Source organism: Echinococcus granulosus (assembly GCF_000524195.1).
Source record: "Echinococcus granulosus chromosome Unknown EG_S00007, whole genome shotgun sequence".
In the NCBI taxonomy this organism is placed as follows: domain Eukaryota; kingdom Metazoa; phylum Platyhelminthes; class Cestoda; order Cyclophyllidea; family Taeniidae; genus Echinococcus; species Echinococcus granulosus.
Genome location: NW_020170387.1, coordinates 1,695,318 through 1,713,020, shown reverse-complemented (window position 1 = coordinate 1,713,020; position 17,703 = coordinate 1,695,318). Strand labels below are relative to the sequence as shown.

The following is a 17,703-nucleotide window of genomic DNA, read 5'->3' as shown; positions in this document are numbered from 1 at the left end:
CTTCTGAACAATTACTTTTCCACTGTGAATGGCGGTACACAAAATCACTTTATGCACTATATTTTTGGGGTAGATGTAGGCTAAATTGTTGTAAGAAGCTTCTGGAAACCTAATTGCCAAATCATTTAGCCTATCAATTTACATAAAAATGAGGAATCTAATCAAAAGATGCTATCATTAATTCGGATTGGACATGAATACGGGAATAGCTGTTGAGGCTAATGCATTCCAATGTGAAATGAAAAGTAGTTTAGCTGAGTATGGCCATTCTTTCGTTTGCGGAAGTTGACAGGCTAGCAGTTATCGGCTTAAAGTGTAGGATTGGGAGGCTTTGGGACAAAAAAATAAGGATTAGTGCAATTAATTGACATTCATGATTTTCAAATTGATGTCAACTCAGAAACACCATTCACGTGACTTCAAACTGATGAAAGCAATAAGCTGATGTCAAACGGATTTAGCATTTAGGTGACACGATTATGAACAGTCGGACCTGTTGATCAAGGCTAGTGCGTGTTGCTATTACTGGCAACGATTAAGACAACAGGATAGTACGATTAGCTCTGATGAGTGCCTCAAACGAAATAAGAGCAAATAAGCTAACAGTGAACATTTGATCTAGTAAAGCCCTCGATTAAACAGAGTAGCACACGAGGCAACATTTTATTAATTTTAACTGAGAGGATGAAACCGATCCGACCAAAAGCAGTGCCGTGAAACGTAGAAATGGATAAAATGTTTGAAGGATAGCGAGAGAGAGATGGAAAAGAGAAGGAAGCAATCAAAAGCATGTGGGTGCGTTAAATGCTAGTGCGTAAATAAGTTGCGTTACAGTGATGAAGAGGTTGTGATGAATTGCTGAGAGGGAAGCGGATGAGAAGTGTCTAGACGGTGCAGAGAAGAGGCGCCTCAATAACCAGAGTATTGTCCTTGAGAATGGCAGAGACGGTGAACGGATCAATGGTCTCTGGCACCTCGAATGTGCGTGTGAATTCCGAAAACTCGGAACTCTTGGAACAGGACCCCGAAGTTGATCTGTCGGTGCTTCGCTCCTTCTTCCCTGAGACACAGATTTTATTGGCATCCATGCGAACGCAGAGATCGTCCGCCGAGTAACCAGCTTCAACTGGCACCTCCAGGTGAATCTTTCGACCACCAGTACCGTCATTCAAAATAACTGGACCTGACTGTCCTGTAATCTTGAGGCCTGCAATTCCACAACAATGCGTAGTTGTTGTATGCTTACTAACTGCATTTCAGTAGCAGCTAGTGATTCAGTAACGTACTTGAGCTTGTAACTTGTGTTTCAGCGGGTTTCAAAGCAGACGAATCCTTCGGACGGATACCGAGGTTGTGACCTGAGTCGAAAGTAATTGAGGCATAGTCTGGGGCTTTGACAGGAGCATCCAATACAAGTACGCCATCCTGTTTCATGAGGAAAGTATACCGTTATTTGGAAGAACCACAAAACACACTCAAGTCACCTCTGATGGTAAAACAGCACTAACTTTACATTATAAGTATACGTCTTTAAAAATTTGCATAAACAAGGAATAATTTAGCCTAGTATAATCTTCGTTTCTCAAAAGGGAATAAAACTAATAAAGTAGTTAAAACAACCAACAATGAACCCTATTTTTTTTTTCAGTTAATGAAAAAGTAAAATTAGCTCTTTATGAAGCATTGTGGAATCTTTTGGCTAGTCTGAAATTGAAAAACGAAGAAAAAATTGAAAACCTCACCTCAGTGAGAGAACACTGGAATTTTTCGTGGTCGATAGAGCGTGGCAGATCGACGGAGCGGCTAAACTCGCGGGTGCTGGTAGAGGTGGCCGTCTTGACCGACTTACTGGCATGTACAGTCAACCGCTTGCCCACTGTGGTGACGTCAATGTCCTCCGGAGCAAAGTCCTTCGCATCGAAGCGTAGCTTGAAGTGAACCTACATTTCAACAAGGCAACCGCAGAATGAACAGACAAGTGTTTTTGGAATCCGTTTTAGCCATTTTGCAGCACGTGAGGACAAAAATCGGATCAGCATTAAAACATTCATACCTAAGAGTGAAATGTCCTCTTCACAACTAAGATTTGGTTAAGAGAGACGAATGGGTGGAGACTGTAGCTTGTTTTGAAGTTTTCAGTAATGATTAACTTGCATGAACTTTGAGATCCCATCAGTACCAGATGTAGGTTCCTCGCATGAGACCTAAATCGCAAGAGTGCCAAGACAGTTGCTGTGTGCGGATGGACCGTGCATTGCCTGCAGAAGACATGCAACTCGTCTGGTGAATCACCCTTCCCTAAGATGGGTGATTAATAGGCATCTGCTAACTGTGCAGAGTGGGCCGATTAGTCATCTGGGAGGCAGCGCACTACGCCGGAAATGGCTCCGTATGAGGTTACCCTCTACCTCTACTTGGAATGTACACATTTTTCAGACTGAAAAAGTAGTATGTTCATATAATGGAGGAAATTCCAGTTACTTGACTTCGACAAGTCCCTTTCAGAGCACAATTTAATGATACTACACACGAAGTCGACTAACTTGGATGCTAAAATTGCAACTGAGTTTTTGTTTCGTAGACACATCTACAACAAGCTTATGGCTCGTAACGCCGCTTTAAGTTTGGCTGTTAACAAGAATGAACTCAAAAGGCTAAAACATGCCATAAGAAGAGTTGTCATCTGAGGACTCATCTGTGGTACTTTATGCAAACGTGAGTCACGAATTACATGATTCAAAGATTTTTCGGTTAATGACTCGACAAAACGAATAAAGAATTATCCGGTTCAAATCGAACTTGTTTAAAATAAGTTGCGGAAACCTTGATAGGTAACTACAACTTTCCAAATTACGACTAGCTGGAAACGGAATTAATGGCTTGGTTTCCAATAAATACTTGAATGAATGGCTAAGAATAGTCATAAACCAAGGAGTTTGCTTTGCTATTTGTCCTAGAAAGCAAGTGCGCAAACAATTTACTAGCAGTTTAGTTGCAGCTGATTTTGTGAATGAGTAAATGTATGCAAACTTGACGTATCCTCACCAGAAAGATTGCAATACATAAGTTTAGCAAGTTTTGTACATCTTCGAATAAAAGGTGGCACAAAAGTAAAATCAATTATTCTTATTAGTAATTGCATACAAAGATTTTGTTCTCTGTAGATGGTTTAAAGGTTTAATCAACAAAGGAAGAGCGTCTTTGTTTACTCACAGATTTAATATTGATAAATCACTTATAGTTAAAAGAAATCAGTGCGCTTTTGTGACCCATAGAGGGATTGAGTTTATTCAGCCATACTTTCTGAAAGTAAGAGGGATAAGCTTAGGCGTCAAACCAAACTCACCAAGCCATCGTCACCAACTTCGTAGGCGTTAGAGAGGAAGTCCATGACACCGGCACTGTTGGGAGAAGCCGGAATGACGGCACCGACGGGTGCGGCTGTGGTGAGCATTTGATGGTCCGCGCCAGGGCCGAGTTTGTTGGTGCTAGAGGAGGAAGAGTGGCTCTTGGTGCCTGTAGTCACACCATCTACAGTCTGGCGCGACTCCTGAGTGGTGGAAGTGTTCGAGGTGACCACTCCGCCGTTGTTGACGGTGCGTGTAGAGGAGGTAGAGTAGTGCGAAGTCATTTGGTGATGTCCAGCAGGGTGTCCGGGACCTGAACCCGAACCCAGCACCCGCATCTGATTGTCCATCTGCTGACGCATTGCCTGCATTCGGCGCTCCATCGCCTCAAACCCATGGTCCGCACCACCTAGACCACCCCTCAGGCTGCCAAAGTTGTCCCAATTCTCCAAATCAAACTCGTCTACTGGCTGAGAGGTTAAATGCGGAAAAAAGAAGGGAGAGACCGATGTAAACCGCTCTACTCACTCCCGAATCTGGAGTCATATGTGAGGGTATAAATGACATGCTTCATTTTATCCCAATAATTTTTCCTATTTTGATTTTATAGCTTACCCATCCTATCTCAGATCTTTCTATTATTTATGTACATTAAAAGTGTTGGCGAGATGCCACAGTTTGACAACTCCAATGAAAGTCTGCTTCATTTTGAATTTATGCTCTGATCTCTTCGGAAAACAATAATTGAATTTCCATTTGATAGAAAAGTAGGCGAAGTCAATATAATTTGTAAACTGAGCCGAGGATAAACAGACTGAATGGCAAATCTGCACGCACATTGAAAGCCTTTTGATCTTTTAATTATGCACCGCCAAATGCCTTTTAGCTCAACCCAGCCATTTCAAAATAGATGATTAAGTCCCACGCTCGTTGACTACCCATAGCAGACACTACACCTAAATGTTCATTAAAGAAAATAATGCTGAAAGCAACTTCAAGTAACAAAAATAGATCTTTTTCATGCAAGTGCTCATTCCAGTGGGTTAGCTGGGGTGTATCTGTCTGACCAAACGTAAAATGATCGAGTTACAAGGATTGTTGCAATTTGCATCAATTGATGACTCTACTGCGGTTACAATGCACAAGAGTCATTCGCATAAACATTACTTATAATAATTTTATGGAGTGAGAGTTACTATTTTATTTCAAGTGGCACAAACTCCAAAGTGCTTGTGTACGATATTTACAGGCCAATGAAATATTTCCCATGCTATGATTTCGATCAATCTAGATTGGCCTTTACATTAAATAATCAGTTGCCCAAACTGCTCTTCAAAGGAGGAATAGTTACAGGGGATGCTTAGCTATAAAACATGAAATAAGTAATATAAGTAACACGAAACTACTTTTATATCTAACAGTCCACATGCAAGATTGCAGGCTGAAAGCCATGAGGAGGAACCAGCGATAACGAAATTTTTTTGCGACTCAGCACCATAAATTTTGAAATGTTTAAAAATACTTCCAAATTGGAATAAAATACTGAAAAACAAATCACTCTACTTTCAAAACCGTTACAAGTGATAACTGAACCACTCCGTAATTGCATCCCTTTAGCACTAAATCTTCCCCCAAAATTGTTATCAATACGATTTCGTACAAGTACCAAGGCTTTTGGTAGGCTTTTGCAATTATGTTTGCTTTATATTAGTAAAAAGGCAACAATTTGTCGCGAAAATGGTAAACAAATTGTGATAGTTTACCGTAGCCATGCAGAACGGTTAGTTCACACAAGAGTATTAGCGATAAAATTTTGAGTCAGTTCCAAGACCACACATTAATAAGAACTTACCCGAGTTCGCTAAAAGATGGTTAACAAAATGTTATTTTGTAGCTCGTAAAGTAATAGATCTCAGGCTTTGGATTGGTAGCAATTCGAATTGATGTTTTCGTTAGAAGGTTTACATTTCAATACGCATCAATGAAAGCGGTGCAAAACTAGTCATGACACATGAATAACTCACATATTATTCAAATATACTGCGGTAATACTACTGTCTGACAGTTACATCAAGCAATTACACCATTTGAACATTAGATGAAAAACTGGTCTTTCTTTTTGAGAAAACTGCATGACAAACCACAAAATAGCCCCATTATAATTGGCCACATTCGTCGGATAGCCTAAATCTGATTTTATTAGCAAGTGAAGTCACGCAAAGTTTAATCAAGTAAAAGTAATAATAAAGTCGAAAAATGAATATGAAAGTAGGTGGAGCGACCAGTACTGCCTTCCTCTTATTACGAAAGTTACGTAGAGCATCTAAGAAGTACTTCTAGAGTAAGACCCACTTTGCTTTAATTAATCGGAAATTTTCTAATAATTTAAAAATCATTTCGGAAAAATATTCTTTTTATAAGTAATGAAATGGTAAAGGAAGGTGAGAACTACAATAATGATTTTACCAATTAATGACGCACTTACTCTATTCAGCTGCGCCTGCTTGAGCAAATAAAGTGTAATAGCCGTTTTTTTTACAATCGAGAAGAAAGGTCAACTTTTTTCACAATGGACCATCTAAACTTCTGCTATCAAGCTTGGCAAGCATGTGTAACAATTGGAAGATTAAAGCAAATTTTATGCCTACGGGGTTCATTGACTAAAATAGCAGGGATTGGCAAAAGATGTACTACAGATCCCACTTAAAAGCGCCATCTAGTCAACGCGGTGACTGCGTGGGTCAAGCCTGGGTGATCGATATATGGAGGAAATGCCAGATGCCTCGTGCACAAGGGTGATAGAAAGGACAGGATAAAAATACCACACTCAATATGTAACTTATTACATAAGAGAGGTAAAGATGTCGTTGATAGACTTGTAATTCCCCTTTGCGTACAGAAATCCAGGTTAGTGGAAAATACCAAATAGGTTCGTCTAGAATAGAGACATGGATTTTGGAGTTTTCTTGGCTGTAAACCACAAACTCACGAGAACTGTGCGTTTGGTGCTGACAACTCACCCACACGCCCAGGCTATGTCTGATGAACTACTCTAAAATGCACATTCGATTTGCAAATCGTGTACGCAGGCGTTGGTGTCTGTGAGGAAGAATCAGTGCTAGCATGGCAGGTGCGTGCCTTGAATACACAGAGAAACCATAGGTCAATATTTGGAGGAAATGAAAGAAGACTGGTAGTAAATAGCAGCCTGCCATAATGCTTTAATTAAAAATATGTTACCTTGTTATTTGAAATAAGAAAAAGCTGCAAGCATATGCTTATTAGAGAGTTGAAATCTAGAATATAACCTGGTGTATTACTGCGGCATTTCAGCATGAAAACATGCTCCACTTTTAAGAAGCAGGATTGTTTTGCAATCAATAGTACAATAGTAGAAGGGGTTTAAAACTGCAACCAACCTCTAGAGCGAACATATTGCTCCTCATGCGGCGAACATCATCATCAAACTGTCGCTTAGCTTCATCAATCCATCGGCTTCGCTGAAATTCCCAGGAAGACCCGTCTGTGAGGGGTCTACCTCCACTGCTTCGAGTTTCCGATTTGACACTTTGAGAAGAAACGCTAGAAATAGTGTCTCCGCCTGTGTCTTTGGTGGAGGAGGATTTGTAGCTCTTTTCTAACTTGGTCACCAGATCCTTGCGGCTCTGCTCAAAGGTGCGCGGATCCTTTTTTACCGGAATACTAATCTCCGAACGGTACGACGAGGTGGCAGACATAGCTCGTAAGAGATAGGTGCAAGTGTGTGCCACTAGGCAATTTTAAACAAAATACACCCATACAAGGGTCGAATTTCCACCAGAATTGGCTTAGCACGCACTAGTCTTTTACCTGATTGGTCTTAGTCGTGTGCATCTGTGCGTGCGTGTGCGCATGTGCCTGAAGTAGTTAAGTCCCTTTCTGGAAAATTCGCATGCGAATTGCTTACGGAATTTGTGACTACTGACACAGGGCTACGTACTCACCTCCTTTTCAGTGGTCTGGAGGTGTTATTCTCATCAGAAACTAGAGATAGCCCAATAGTGGTACTTCAACTTCAGGAGATATACAGCTCCTCGATGTCCTCATCGGTCTGCATGTTAAAATTCTTTATTCAAGAGTTTGCGTTAATGGTGGAACACAATAAAAAGTAACAATTGGTGAAAAATTACTCATTTGCCACCGGAGACAAAAGCAAGATATGCAACACCATCAACTGTAGTATTTTCTCCAAAAATGAGTTAGAATAAGTGGTGAAATACAGCATCTGAAATGAGCGTAGGGTCATGTGATGAAGTGTCTTTGCAAATCCTAACCTATCATTCTAGTCATTTGTTCCATGAGAGCAGCATTCTTTAGGTGAAACATTCTAAGGTACAAAATCATGGTGAATTCAGCATTGCCTGTGTAAAAATTAGCTGAAATCGAGCAGTTAAGCAATTCTGCTTCCCTGCGAGTAAATATTTGCAGTTCTTTGTAATTTTTACACTTTCCCATTTATCAGCAGAGTGAACCATGTTTACATGGCGTAACCTCTGAATGTTTAAATAAAAAACCATTAGGTGTCGAATGTTAATTGAAATAATCATTTATTTGCATGATTTATAGGTATCTGCCGTGTAAAATAAGATAATATTCCACCAATAGCATAGAAGAGCAGAGGCGATTCACCTAAAACGTGACCTCTTCCTAAAGGTATGTAAGGTAATGCCAATACGACTACATTCCGTTTTATGCCTAAAGGCGGCAGTCATACATTTAATAGTTCAAAAATATTTCACACTGACTAAGATTTAGTCACACATCTACTTGTATTGCACGGTTACGGGAAATTGCTGAGAGAAAATGCACTTTTTGTGCGAAGTACGAAGTATGTGTTGTTTTCATTCACACGCCTTTGAAAGAGTTCAAGCAATGATATTAGGGATAGTTGCACTAAGTCTCAGTTGGTGAGAAATTTACAGAATTACGAGGTAAATTCCGCTATCTCATATTCTGGTAAGGACATATCCGTTAAGATAACTTAAAGCTGTTGAACTGTAACTAGAGTATCACAAAACGACTACTGATAAAATTTAATCGCTTAGAGGTGATGGCAGTCATTAGTTACTTAACTACTTGTGTAAGTTTATAACTTGTGCAATGACAGTCAGAGACAATGACATATAGACTTTTTAATAAATTATGGTACAGCATTTAAAAATATATGACATCACAAGGAACCCATCCGTTTACAAATATTTACAGACTCCAAACAGACAAACCAGATGCTCACAAAGATTAATGTGAACAGAAATTTGTAAATAGCAAAAGGTGTCAAATTCTCAATGTGCTTGGCTTGGTTAGCTTGGTGCATTTGGGAGTTGTGCTTTGAGTGCAGTCGATTTAACTATACATTTTAAGACTTCAATAAAAACTCCCATATCAAGCGCCAAAGCAAACACTGGAATCGTTTGGCTCCAAATCATTAACAAGGGTGGAGTACATGAAGGTAAATGATTTAGGAAAAAGTAAACATGTGCCATGTCAATCTTATTATAATTAGGCTAGAGGGATCAGTTAAAATATCAGAATATTGCCACCGTTTTGTAAAGAGACATGATAAGGCTAAGCATGATACAACAACCAAGTTGCCCTATCAATAAACGCAGTTCCACTCAGCATAATCTACTGACATCGGATTAGTGAGACATCTGTATTTCATCAATTGGTGGGTTTTGCAACTGAAGCTGATGAAATAGAAAAAGTGTTTGCAAGACCAAGGACACCCCTATCACGTGTTTTTGTGAAACTCATAACTCAAGCATGACTTGATCAGCCCCATGACAATATTTTCACAACAAGGTGACGTGCACCACTTTGCTGCTTCAAGGACGCCTGAGAGCAAAGAGCCAACTGCGCATTTTGTGTATGCAAACTTTGGAGCCTCCACCGACGTAGCACCCACCCAATCGATGATTTTGATATCCTAGTGTAAAAGGATTCTTGCTGATCTTACACGAAATTATTAAGGCGTTAAGAGCACAGTATTATGTCTGTGCCTACCCAAATGTCATTTTAATCCCAATCGATTGATATTTAAATAAGACTACCTATAAGTATAGGCAGGTTATTATAAAAGAAAAGCCTTTGTGAACATAGTTATCTGTAACTCTGTAAGCCAACTTGCTGCCTTTGAGGCTCGAAAAGTCCCTTTCGACAAAATGGTACGATCTTGAAAAAGTCACGCTCTGGAATTTTCAACGCTGTGCAAAAATTGCATACACAAAAATTTTAGCTCCTCAACTTTACCTTCACATACTTATTAGTGGGATGGGAAAAAGTGAAAGCGGGTAATTCCTCCCATAAATTTAAACGACGTCATTTAAATTACGTTTTACTACCTCTAAAATAATGAGCATGTAGGCAAATCAACCTTACCACCTTCACGAATTAAGGCTTCATTGCAAAAATTTTCATTTTTTACAATGACAGATTACCACCTGATAAGAAGTACTAGACGATGCTTAATTTATAACGGTTTGTACTGCAGAATTTCCGGCGGAAATACAACCCTATGATCGGAGCTATAACACGAAACAACGCACTCAAGTTACGTACTTTATAATAATCCAGTGTAAAATAAATATTGTCTTTACGCAGAGAAGATAAAGATAAGATTTTTAACAGGAAAACGAAACACCTTTCACTTAAGTTCTCTTTTAAATCTAAGAAAGAGCTTTTTAAATACAAACTTGAAATTGGTCATTTTATCTAAGGCCCATTAAGCTCTTAAAATACACGAACAGATTGTAAGAATAGGCTACGCTGTTAAAGCTGAGGAACTCCTACGTGACCATTATGATAAAATATGCATTGTGAACATTCCCTTTTAAACAAAGCCAGCTTCCAGGCGTCAACTTAGAAAAGTCGGGACTGGAAGGAAAACATCGTCTAGGAAATTAAGTGATTCCCACCATAAACATATGGACCAATTGGTTTTAGCAGATGCAATCCCGACTATAGCAATATTTAAATGGACCCATGCAAATGCGGATATTTAAGCCAAATCGAGGAAAACAAATGTACACCCCCGCATTTAAAAGAATTAGCATCGTAAAAGGATATGAAGGAACGAAATTTATTCATTGAATCAATATACTAAAGCAATGTACTTGGACAGTGCAAAAATCGCGAATATTCTATAGGAAATAAACATAGAAAGGTCAATGGTATTGGGGGTGATAGATAATTCATCATATGCGCTGCAGGATAGACGTGCTACGCCCAAAAACAATCCGCTAAAATTTAGGACGTTATTCATTTTTAGGCAGAACTTCCCTAGATATTACAATCAATGAACTAAAGGTACTTTGATAGTAACGCTAGAAACAGCACACTTTTCGAAGCTTATCCCTAAGCAGTAAATGACCCAACCATTTGTACAAAATTTTGTTTGACTATCATATTAAATATACCTGCTCCCATATGATATGCCCCAGGTCATTTTGTTAAGACAATCGTAAAATACGAACGACAACTTGGTCAAATAAGCGACTCCAGAGTTCAGCAAAAGCATGCATTAAAATGCTAGAATAAGCAATTGAAATAGCTCTCATTTGACATTAGTGACATGTCCGGTACGACAGGTGGAATCGGGGGTAGGAAATGGGGAGGAGGTTAGTGACATCGCATTGAAGTTGACCTCAGAGGATGAACCAGGGCCAGGCCTTCATGTGACTCTTAATGTCTAAAATGCACAAGGCCTAACAGTACAAAACTAAATTCACTACAGGCGAATCCTTAGGAATTTTTTGTACCAAGAGAAGAGGGACTCAGCTCAAGTAATAAAAGCCGAGAAAAGACATCCAAAAACAAAAATAAACAACCTTTGACTACAATGCACAATAAACAGAAGAAAGCATTTAAATGTTTTATCAGAATCGATAAAGATTAGCCACAATCATGTGCTATAAAGGTTTCATTTGACAAAAGTCAGCGTATGCAAAATGTACATAACTCGGTTTTTGGAAAACATGCCAGCTTCTATTTCAAGAAGGTAAGACGCTGTAATTAATGTGGAGTGGTGTTGTGTTACGAACATTCCTGGAATGCACTTTGATGATTAGTAGGACCAAAATACTAAAATAAAAAATACCTCCTTCAAAACTTAGCACAGCACTGTTAAAACTAAGTCTTAAGCAAAACGGTTTTGGCAATGACCATGCTTCATTTTCATCGGTTAAGTCAAGTAACTACCCTAATTAGTAACATTAAACCAATAAAAAGGTATAGATGGAATAACAATGTTTCAGGTTTAAAGTGAAAGCTACCTATACCGGATTTTGGAATAAACCATGTAAAAAGTTAAGGAACAACATTAATTGGAGTCTACAACATTATTTAAGAGGTTAAAGAGCCCTTCTGAAGAATTTTGTGCACAATAAACATGCCCGAGCTTTGTTTGGCATATGATGTCTTTGTAATTTCCGTTTGATATTTGGGGCGGCAAGTCGTTTTGCCTACTTCAGTTAGCATCGGTATGCCACTTATAGACAGTGTTTTGGGAAAAGTTGACGCAGTAGTGAGAGGGAAAACAAAAATTCGACATTTAATATGCAATAAATTTGCCAAAAGGCAAATAAAATGGATACGTGGGAAGCAAATGTCACACTCGGAAATCGCAGCAAATCTTTTTTGCAGCTAAAATGCTTGCAAGCATCGACAAATATTAATGCACCCCATTTATTGAACATTTTAAAGGTGAAGGTGAATATTTATGGCCGTGCTTCTACGCAAAACGACTTGAGCATGACTATTGGCATTAGTGATCAGAAAAAATTCGCATTTTGAAAAACTCCAATTAACGTTAAACTAAAAATTAGCCCACATTAATAAAATTACAATACAACTATACAATGATCATGGTCAAAATGTGGATGACGGACGTAAATGTTGCTAAATGGAGAACCGCGGTTAATGTTAAAATAAGGGATCCTTCGGATAATGCATTAGCACCACTACACAGATGAAGGTAAATAACTTCAAAGTGTGTACCAATAATTCTACAATTTTTGACTACAAGTAAATTTACTTATCCAATGGATAAAAAAAATTAAGTCACCATGACTTTTAACTTTCTCATAACATGGTCATACTGCGGGCCCGAATCTTAATAAATTAATTAATTAAGAAAAGACCTTGTTGACAAGCAACCTGTTTTTGGGGATGCAGCTTTTTCATCCAAACTGTGTGAATTCCTCAAAATTAATGCAATCATATCCACCTTTGTCCGAAAAGGAACACCATTCCTAAACCATGCTGTTTTTTTCTGTGAGATTGGGAGTTCAATCTGTGAAATTTAGTTTAGCTATCAACCTCATTAATTGTTTGAAGTACAAATACTTATATAGCGATGACAGTGAAATTCTGAAAGAACTTTTCGATGTCATGAAATAGTGGTTACAAAAACACGCGGATGTGGATGATTAACACATTGCCATCCGTTGAATTACTGAATACTACATTCATATGCAAGCTGGGTATCATATATCTTAAATATATATTACCTGCGACGTAATAATACAGAAAATAATGTTTGCTGTAATAACAGCCATCAAGACGCCAGCCTGTTCAGTCTCTTTCAGTTCAGTGCCTTCGATGGTAGAATTTATTTGTCGTCACACCACATAGGCTTTACTATTTGAAATATTTAGGGTTCCCTAAACCAATTTTTAACAATCTTTAGAGATAGTTGGAAGAGTACTGAAACATGAACACCACATAAATTGCAAAACCTTATACGAAATGCTCCTATGTCCAGTTGTAATAACATCACGAGTAAGTGGAATGGGTTTTTCCCAGCAAGTATTCACATGTTACTTTTATTTGTATTGTATTATTTCAACCATAGGTTTAAAATTTTGAAAAACCAAAAGGATTAAATTCTAAAGCTGGTAAGTAAAGGGACACCTAATATCTATGTTAAAGATGGACTTAAAATCATAATTTGAAAACTTTCCAAAAAGCTTCGTTAACAACGACTGTTTTTTAAGTAGCTATTGCCGAAAATTTCTGCCTATACCACAGGACTGGCGTAGAACCCTTTACACAGGTGAATATGTAAATTAGATGGTATGGAAACAGTAAATCGTTGACAAGGTCACCATATAAGGCTACTGTAGCCACCACACGCGCTGTATGATAGAGCTAATGGTCTGTCGCTACTGTACTTATTCGTCAACATTCCAAGTGTTGGATACTGTACCAATTTTTTTAAGATTCCAAGTATGACATGTTACTTCCTGAAACGACAAGTGATGAAATGCTTCGGAAGCGAAAGTAGTTAAGCAAAAAGCTGTTACAACTCAACAAGAAATTGCTCGGAAACATTAAGGACAGGCTGAGGGGAGCAGTTGAAATTCACAAACTGGGATTCTTTTCAGTGCGAAAAAGTTAATTTGATCAATCTGTTAAAATTGGTTGCTTGCATTGCTATTAGTGGAACTCATAATTCAAATTTCCAACAATGGCTTTGCTTTTTTGTGCCTTAGGTTTCGTCCCAAATTGTTATGCGACATATTGTAAGCGAATCGACCATAACGCTAAGTAGATTTTGATGCAGATTTCGGTGGCACGCCAAACATCATCATAAATGTATACTCGCTGTTTAAAGCTCCACATGCTACTACCTTTTTGAAAGTAGACACCTTTGAATCGATTTGGTGCACATAGTCTGACTAAACATACGACAACAGGACTAAAAGTAAACTTTTTTGTAGGCAGGGGTATCATTACTGAAGCTAACTAAGGACCTTGGGTGCTGCTATGGTGGACAGGCTAATCGATTACAAATAATAGTAGCTATTGTTACCTGTGCTTTAAACAGTTAGGATTTGCAAAATTAAAAAGACTCATTTGATTTTTACGACTTTAGCTAAGAGCATGCATCTGTACATTGGATTACCAAGTGTTAATAAAACGTTTAAACCGGAATCGTGTTTATGGCTTAAAGTGTCTTCAAAAAGTATGACCCACTTCGAGTTGAAAGGCTTTTACAAGATCAAATTTTATTCACTTTAAGAAATGGCACATCCTTCTCTTACCACTAAGCGCTGCTTTCCATGTAAATTTCAAGAAACTCACTAAATTCGGAGCAACTTTCTTAATTAGAGAATCTAACAAATACATGGTAATTTGTTGCGCTAATAACTGAAACAGCAAAAAGCATTTTCGTACAACTTGCCATAAAAGCTTCTTAAGAAATAAAAAATGACAAACGAGAAGATGCTTTTTACATTTACAGTCCCTCTAGTTTTAATGCTTGACAAAAGAGACCATAAAGAGAATGTAGAAGTTACTTATGGTAAAGCTGCGGTTTCGCGACTTTACTTAAATGAGTGCGCGACTCTATTCGAATAACTGCTCAAAAGAGCCTTATCGAGTTTTAAACAGAAAATTAGTATAAGAAAAGGCAGCTTAGCAGTTGAAAATAGTATAATTCTTAAAATAGTTTATTGGTATTCTGCAAGGAATAATTTTATGCCTCACAAACAGTCGAGATTGAGTCCATTAGAAAAGTTGAAATGATTGTGGCAAAACTGATATTTGTTGTTTGATGGAAATACTTTTCTTTTCCGATGGTAGCTTACTAAGAGGTCTACGAGAAACTAATAAATCCAAGTTCAAAGAAAATCCCACACACAAAACTACCGAATTTCCTCTTAAATCATTAACTGATCCAGTAGACTTCTGTAGCGGGCCTTTAAAGTAATTTTGAATCATTATGAGGATTTAAGGATTATTTACCTTTAGAGCTCTTCGGATAAAATGACCGTAATTAATTTAAAAGTCGAGTGGGGGGTGTTGGTTCAAATAGTTTAAACAGGTAAATACCCCTTAATAAGATACATCTCGATTTAAAAACGGTAATTTAGTGGTATGTGACAATACCATCTTAGTGAATCAACCTACTCTCCCATCGCGTTACCCAGTAAAACGTCTTTAAGACGTGGCTAGTAGGAAGAAAAATGCAAAAGTACACAAGCACTATGAAGGAGCACGGCAGGCACTACATAGGCTGCAGTGGAGCCACTGCCCACACAACATAACAGCGGTTCATTGTGGTCAGCAATTGTTAATGATGACCACGACCAAATGCCTCAGACCTGCTGGTCACCCTGGCAAAATCTCGAGGTAAAAGCAAAGATGAACACAAAAAGTAGATGTAAAACCAGCCACACGCTGATGATGGGCACAAAATCCACAATTTCTGCGGTCGATAGCCTGGCGGATGCACGGCGATTGTACATTCATGCACAGTCACCGAGTCAGATAATAAATACCTCGCATCTTCAAGCCGCTATTAAAAAATACATGTTATTTCCGAGGCATGGTTTGTAAACTTTTATGAAAAGGGATACCTGGACTAAAATAAACAAAATTAACAAGTGGAAGTAAACCATTTTAGTTCTTTTCATTATTTTCCATAAAATCTACGTGCTGTGGGAAATAGTTGAAGGACAATTTTTAAAGTAAAGAAGGATTATACTATTGTATAATTACATTGCGTCTCTCCAAATAGCACATAAATCCCTTAATAATAAGGGTAGTGAAATACTTCCGTCGAAGAACTTGATGACAAGACTTAGTCACATGTCAGATTTACATATTGTCAGTCTGTGGTGCGTAAGTCAAAATGTTTGCAAAATTGTTGCACAAAAAAACTGACATTCACACGTGAGTACATCTACTACCTCGAAAAAATTTGCAGACATCGATTCTCTATCAGTAGCGAAAGTGATAAACAAAAACTTCGAAACGTTTAAGGGACTTCTCGAGATTCCTAAAAAACTCGTTAACTTCTCCAAAAGTGAGAATTAAGATAATCTCACCACCTGTGATTATTTGTTTCCCAATTTAAAGAGCATTCCTCAATGTCTTAATATTAGTATAGGACGAGGGCCCAATAATTAAAGTACATATATTCTAAATAAAAAATGCTTTGTTATTGAGAGAGGCTCAAAAAGGCATGACTAAATGAACCATAGAGTTATAAAACATGAGTGCTTTAATACAGCTATTAAATATATTGATAAGTTGCGGAGAAAAGTCCCGCCAATTTTCCTCACTCCATGTTAGTGTTAAGGTATTTTTGGGGTCTTATTTTAAGCGTAAACCATTTGACCTAATTATTAAATAATAAACAATGAAGGATACGCTTTTCAAAAACTTGTCTAAATCATTGCAAAAGAACAGTAAGGCGAATAAAGTAGTGCATAAATCACCTTGATTTCCTAATGGGCGGTTAAAAATAAACAAACACGGGCCTCGGCAACATGGGAAGGCGAAGCTATTCATTTAAACAAAGAAAAGACCACATCTCTTTTAATTTCTCTTTGAATGTTCATGCACGAGGAGAATAATGCGCGCTGTTTCTGTGGCTAAGGAAAGCATTTCAAAATGGGCACTTTTTGTGGCCTAAACTTGACTTACTTCGGATTAAATTTTAAAATTTCCATTAAGAGGAAATCACTGCTTCGTAACTGTAATTAAAGGGGACTTTGAACATTTCATTTCCAAAATGACTAGTCAAACTACGTTTTCATCGTACCAGCATGTGGCAGCTACGTGCCAACCTGATTCATGAAACCCCGCGGGTGTGCTCATCGGCACAACTGGAGGTTGCGGTGGCGTAATTTAATGGATTAACCTAAGAAAATGTAAAATGAAATAAGGTAGTAAAACACAAAGGATGTACGAAATTCCGTAAATTGTTCTTTATTGGAAGATAACTGGTAACCAGGTTAAATGACACGCCTTTTAAAGTTGAGCTTTCATATTTCTTATTCCAAAATAATTTTTGTAAAGAGGATGAAAATGGACTTCTAAAGATTCGTTATGTAATTTGTTGCTCCAGGAGGAAGATCGTTAGCGGACTTATGCTACGCAGCATGTAATGATGGAACTCGTATTAGTATTTTCTGAGAGGAGAAAGCTGACTTTTCTTAACTCTGCTCTTGCGTTAATTTCTTTTCAAGAGACGTTTTGTTCAAGCATTTTGAATAAATTATTCATCAGGTGTTTTCACATGAGGAATGTAAATCACTTTAAAATAATGTTGGCAAATTTTGAAGGGATAAGCAAAATGTTAGAAGGAGAGTTTCTACAAATCATCTAAAATATACCAAACTTTATGGACTATATGCATTAAGAGACATTGTGATGTTGCGCAAGAGGTTAGAATTTTGCCACAAATTTACCTCCTATAAGGAAACGCGGAGAAGAGAATAGTTTTCATCCTTTATTTCAAGGTATACTTATATATTAAGCAAAATGGGACTAGGGTAGGTTTTCAGCTATGGCCTTTCAGGCAAATTTT

The 17,703-nt window shown here is 37.9% G+C and overlaps 1 protein-coding gene across 1 annotated transcript; it reads right to left on the bottom strand. All coding sequences in view use genetic code 11, as the record gives it.

Moving 5' to 3' along the window:
- Positions 1-884: 884 nt before the first annotated feature.
- Positions 885-16,991, bottom strand: EGR_01882 (Major egg antigen; the record flags this gene model as incomplete). The annotated part of the gene is made up of 6 exons (XM_024491131.1): positions 885-1,207; positions 1,287-1,425; positions 1,743-1,940; positions 3,347-3,817; positions 6,767-7,116; positions 16,961-16,991. 6 exons carry the CDS (start codon positions 16,989-16,991, stop codon positions 885-887), a joined length of 1,512 nt encoding a protein of 503 aa, XP_024354587.1.
- Between the last annotated feature and the right edge of the window lie 712 nt (positions 16,992-17,703).